General features: G+C 41.7%; 1 protein-coding gene across 3 annotated transcripts in view; it reads left to right on the top strand.

Annotated features, from left to right (window-relative positions):
- The window catches only part of LOC113810738 (retinol dehydrogenase 12), an 8,929-nt gene extending 3,086 nt beyond the window's left edge, over positions 1-5,843 (top strand). For 2 of the 3 annotated variants that reach the window (XM_070133500.1, XM_027362387.2), the window contains exons 2-9: positions 2,705-2,931; positions 3,346-3,438; positions 3,558-3,676; positions 3,906-4,029; positions 4,560-4,763; positions 4,997-5,112; positions 5,413-5,502; positions 5,625-5,843. In XM_070133500.1, the coding sequence (XP_069989601.1) occupies positions 2,736-2,931; positions 3,346-3,438; positions 3,558-3,676; positions 3,906-4,029; positions 4,560-4,763; positions 4,997-5,112; positions 5,413-5,502; positions 5,625-5,729 (1,047 nt within the window). In that variant the 5' untranslated portion in view covers positions 2,705-2,735 and the 3' untranslated portion in view covers positions 5,730-5,843. Of the gene's footprint in view, positions 1-2,434; positions 2,560-2,704; positions 2,932-3,345; positions 3,439-3,557; positions 3,677-3,905; positions 4,030-4,559; positions 4,764-4,996; positions 5,113-5,412; positions 5,503-5,624 lie in introns of those variants that run through there. The other variant, XM_027362386.2, reaches the window with a different exon arrangement.

The following is a 5,843-nucleotide window of genomic DNA, read 5'->3' as shown; positions in this document are numbered from 1 at the left end:
CTAACATACTAAACAAAAAATGCAGGCGACTCACGGAGCAGTTTCATTACCAATGACAAGTCATTTTATACACAAATTTGTTAAAAAGCGTGCAAGCAACTAAGTTAGTTGCTTTCACATTCTTTACTACATTAATATGAATATAGGATGTATCGATTCTGATAACGCTGCAGATCAGTATTCACGTTCCCAGTTCTTCTCTACAATCCTTACCTTATCAATCCAAAAAGGGACTTATAAGTTACTGAATTTGGTTAATGGAATATATCTAGTTGATACATTTTCATTTCAAAGGAGAATGAATCTGCAGGATGTACCTTGAATTTCCCAAAAGATGGCTACACCGTCTGTCGTTGAATGACTCAAGAAATTATTCATTTTATGTTCGTTTCTATGGCCTGTCGATTTATATAAGGAATCCATATGCAAATGGATACCATTTTTTCCTGTCGTATATAGCTCTAGGGAAAGAAATACACGGAAAAATGCATGTAATTGAACACCACGTTTTCATATCAAAAGGAGGAACTGAGAGAGAGAGAGAGAGAGAGAGAGAGAGAGAGAGAGAGAGAGAGAGATAGAGAGAGAGAGAGAGAGAGAGAGAGAGAGAGAGAGAGAGAGAGAGAGAGAGAGAGAGAGAGAGAGAGAGAGAGAGAGAGAGAGAGAGAGAGAGAGAGAGAGAGAGAGAGAGAGAGAAGAGAGAGAGAGAGAGAGAGAGAGAGAGAGAGAGAGAGAGAGAGAGAGAGAAGGGGAGGATATTGAAAGAGAAAGAGAGAGAGTGGGAACGAGAATTGAGAGAGAGGAGGGGGTAAGTTAGAGATTGGGGAATTGAGAGAAAGAGAGAGAGAGTAGATAGATAGATAGATAGAGAAAGAGAGAGAGAGAGAGAGAGAGAGAGAGAGAGAGAGAGAAGAGAGAGAGAGAGAGAGAGAGAGAGAGAGAGAGAGAGAGAGAAAGAGAGATAGATAGATAGATAGATAGATAGAGAGAGAGAGAGAGAGAGAGAGAGAGAGAGAGAGAGAGAGAAGGGGAGGATATTGAAAGAGAAAGAGAGAGTGGGAACGAGAAATTGAGAGAGAGGTGGGGGGGGGTAAGTTAGAGATTGAGGGATTGAGAGAAGGAGAGAGAGAGGGAGAGAAAGAAGTAAAGAGAGAGAAAGAGAGAGAGGAGAGAGAGAGAAGAGAGAGAGAGAGCGAGAGAGATAGAGAGAGAGCGAGAGAGAGAGCGAGAGCGAGAGAGAGAGAGAGAGGAGAGGAGAGGAGAGGAGGGAGAGAGAATGAGAGAGAGAGAGAGGGAGAAAGAGAGAGAGAGAGAGAGAGGGAGGGAGAGAGAAAAGATAGAGAGAGAGAGAGTAGAGAATGAGATAGATAGATAGATAGATAGATAGATAGAGAGAGAGAGAGAGAGCGAGAGAGAGAGAGAGAGAGAGAGAGAGAGAGAGAGAGAAAGAGAAAGAAAGAGAGAGAGAGAGAGAGAGACAGAGAGAGAGAGAGAGAGAGAGAGAGAGAGAGAGAGAGAGAGAGAGAGAGAGGGAGAGAGAGAGAGAGAGAGAGAGACAGACAGACAGACAGACAGACAGACAGACGGACAGACAGAGACATACAGAGAGAGGGGGGAGAGGGAGAGAGAGAGAGTGAGTGATTTAGAGAGATGGGGGGAGGGAGAGAGAGTGGAAAAAGAGAAAGAAAGAAAGAGAGAGAGGGGGGGGGTGAGTAAACGGAAAGAGAGCCAGACTGACAAGCAGACTGCTCATATCGAATACTCAGATGTAGTATAAAACTTTTAATTAAAATGTTGTTAGGACATAAAAAAGATAAAAAAAAAAAAAAAAAATCGGCATGAGCATACCCTGCATGTGAGATCGCAAATCATAGTGACAGTAATTTCCCTAAGAACATGTACTACACCTTGTACTTCCATTAGGCTAAAAAAGAAATACAGTCTCTATAGCAGTATGCTATTCCACTATTCAGACATGTTAAGCAAGCAACACTTTCAGGAATATAAAGTGCACAATATGGCGGTAAGGCAGTTAGATCAACTTAGAAAAAATAGAAATGCATGAATATGAAAACTTGTACGTGATTGAACGACCAGAAAATGTAGTTATATATGTTTTAAGAGAGGGAGAGGTGTTAGGAAGTAGATAGATGCAAGACAAAAGTTGGAAAGGCAGTGAACGAAGTACATATAACATATATCAATGTCGTAAATGATGTGAATGCAGCCAAATGAGTTTACTTTCGTAGATGTTAACAAATTAGTAGTATAAAATTACGACTCGTTGGCAATGAAGCCTATTTACGCTGTTCGCTCCCCCCCCCCCGCCCCCCCGTTTTCCACTCACACATCACCTCACGCCCAACATCCTCCGACGAAGAGCCTAAACGAAAACTGGCCATCATGATCCGTGCCTACAGCGAAGACGAGGTGATTACCATGACCCAGAGTCTCGGTTCTCTTCGCCCTCCTCCGAGCTATGCGTTTAGTGGTTCGTCGGGATCCACGCAACTCGAACCCTTCTCGTGGTCGTCGTGGGCTTTCCTAGGAGTGGATGAAGTAGACGTTAATTTTCGCTCGAGTTGTGAAAGTTATACGAAAGAGAGAAGTAGTACAAGTAAATAAAAAGGAATATTAAAAAAAAATTCATATACCGGTGAATATTCATATCAAAATAAGCGTTCATTTTTTCCTCCCACGACAGAACCGAAGCAGAGAAGGTAGAGTGAAATACAATGCAGGTTGCGATTGACTATCTCTCGGAGAGCGTCTTCTGGCCTGTGACGTTGCTTGTGGTTCCCCCCTGGAGTTTCGTGTGGTCCGCGGTGCTCGGGGTCGTGGTGTGGGTCGTTAATCGTGTAAGATATCCTTGGTGCCGAGACCCGTCCAAGATGCTCGGCAAGACGGTCATCATCACCGGCGCAAACAAAGGTGAGATTCGAGTTTGGATTTTTGGGAGCTGTTTATTTGGTTTGGTTTATTTGTGATGATTAGGAGTTCGGGTTGGTTTACTTGTGATGATTAGGATTTTTTTGGCCCCTGGTGATGGTGAGAATTTGAGTTGTGGGGAGGTTAGGATTATATGAGGACTTGCACTTTGATGTGTTTGTGTTGCTTGGAAGTGCAGTCTATGTTGATGCCTTTAACACTTATTGATAGAAATATGAGATGCGAATGCACAAGACTGCTATTCATACGATTTTGTTTCTGTTACATATTAGTATAAACCCTAAAGAGTTTATTATAATCTAGAAATCGTATATATTTTATGAAGATAAATAAAATAACACAAACCAAAATGAAGTTTGATGTGATTGGTATATATTCTTTGCTTTGTCATCCAAGGAATCGGGCTAGAAACAGCTCGAGAGTTGGTGACTCGAGGCGCCACCGTCGTCATCGCCTGCAGGAGCATGGTCAGAGGAAACGTCGCTAAAGGTACGTCAATGCAGAAAATCGGAAAATATTGAGCCATTTATGTAGAAAATGTAGCAAAAAGCATATACTGGATAACTGTGTATGTAGAAATTGTCGACATTTATACCTTGTCCTTACAGATGATATCCTGAAGGGGCTGAAAGGCAATGTGAGCGGCGGGGCTGTCGAATTGGCGTACCTTGACGTCTCCTGCATGGCCTCCGTCAGGAAGTTCGCCACTGCCTTCCAGGGTCGCAAGGTTTGGCTACATTTAAGCTATTAGGTCTCCTTATTTAGTTATGTTCACTTTATTAACATGATAGCTTAAGTTTTATTCATCGGCACGTAATAGCTTTCAATCTGTAATCAGAGGTAACTGCTACACCCCTAACAATATGCATATGCAAAGCGTTGACATTGCGTTTTCTGGTCATGTCATTTTCCCTTTTTATGGTTATTTCTTTCTACTGTTTCGAAATCATCAACAGATCGATGTACTTATCAACAACGCTGCAGTTGCTGATTTGCCTCAGCAGCTGACTGATGAGGGTCTCGAACTGACGGTTGCCACAAACCACCTCGGACCCTTCCTTCTGACGCACCTCCTCATGCGTAAGTCCTTCTCGATGGAGTTCATTGTGTCGGCTCTTGTACGTACCTTCAAGTCCGTTTTTTTACTAGATCCTTAAGATTCTGTTTTTTTATCATTATTTTTAATGTTTTATTTATTTATATTTACTAGATCCTTATAATTCTGTTTTCTGTAGATATGTATGTTTATCGGGTTTTGATGTCAGGTTTTCTCACGATTTATTGTATTTTCCGATAACACGCTTCTGCCCTTACAAAATCGTATTTGAAAGTTTCTAAATGGATTTGTATCTCTAGGGCATCTTAATCAACTTTTCTTGCATCGGCTTAACCAGTCGTTTTCTGAAAGGCCATCTTTATGGAAAATTCGTTCTTCGTTATATTCTAGATATATTCCTCTGGAACACAGTTAAATAGTTCAGTTAAATAGTTTACGTGATTTAGTGTATTCGTATTGTCTTTATCGAATTACGCTGTAAAGAAATACCATTCCATTCTGGAACAGAGAGTCATTGGCCAACACACTGATTGCCTGTTCCCTTTCATTCCAGCGGGTCTCATTAAGGCAGGGGGTCGGGTCATCAACGTCGCCTCCACAGGTCATCACTGGATCAAGAAAGCCTCAGAACTTGACCTCGAAGGAGACATGAAGTTCGAGTTTCCACGTCCTTTGCGCACGCTCGAGATCTACGTCGTCACCAAGCTCATGAACGTTATTTTCACCATGGAACTTCATCGGAAGCTAAGAGGAACTGGTAAGCTGTTTTTTCACAAGAGGGACGATGAAATGATCGAGGGGGTTGAGGTTGGTTTATCAGCTGTATTCCAGAAGGTATTTGGCATCAGGGGGAAATGAATATATAATAGTGAACGGCTTTGAAATTTAACTGCATTGAGAAATAAGCCGAGAAAATGACTGTGAACGTGTTTCTGCCTGATACACGAATGCAAACGTTTATATTTCCTGTTTTTCTCGATGTTGGCACAGGGGTGACGACCAACTGCCTTCACCCCGGAGTAGTCAATACAGATATCTTTGACCCTATGGTTTCCCACGTCTGGTATGGCATCTTCATCCGGCTCTACGTGTGGGCATACGCCAAGGTGAGTGGCTGACTGGATTCAGCAGACCGATCTATGGGGAACAGAGTGCATGATGTTAACGCTACAGTTGAAGCTAAACGCTGTATATTTATTTATTTATTTGTTTGTTCATTTGTTGCGCTTTGCAGTTATGAACAATGCTTTGTTGCTATTTACACAATAATGATCACTGTAGATAATGTTTTACTCGAAAAATGTTTATGCAGAATCTTCTCGATACGAAGTACCATTTTGTATACTTTTATTGCAGTAATTTAGATATTATTATTGCCACTAAAAATCACCATTTTTGGTCAACAGACGAAATCCGAAGGCGCCCAGACGAGTATTCTCGTAGCTGCTTCAGAGGACCTCAAAGATGTCTCAGGGAAATACTTCGAGGATTGCAAAGTCAGTACTTACCTGCTCGAACCCTTACCGTTATTTATATTTCTAATATGATATGCAAATGTAGTCATCGAATGAGCATTACAAAAGGAATTAATGTTCTTTATGATCACATTTTTTTTTAGGAATCCAAGCCATCGCCGCTCTCCCAGGATGAGGGACTCGCCAAGAAGCTGTGGGAAATAAGCGAACGCCTAGTCCAGCTGCAGCCACACGAACGCACGATTTGAATCCGGTCTCCGAGATGATTTTGTTTTTGTTTTTTTTTCATTCATGCGATTGGATTCATACTTACTGTCGTGTGACCGAAATGACAGGAAATAAGGAATAAAGACTTAGACTTT

Source organism: Penaeus vannamei, chromosome 18 (assembly GCF_042767895.1).
Source record: "Penaeus vannamei isolate JL-2024 chromosome 18, ASM4276789v1, whole genome shotgun sequence".
In the NCBI taxonomy this organism is placed as follows: Eukaryota; Metazoa; Arthropoda; class Malacostraca; order Decapoda; family Penaeidae; genus Penaeus; species Penaeus vannamei.
The sequence above is the reverse complement of the archived record's forward strand: the minus strand, read 5'-3'. Positions and strand labels throughout refer to the sequence as shown.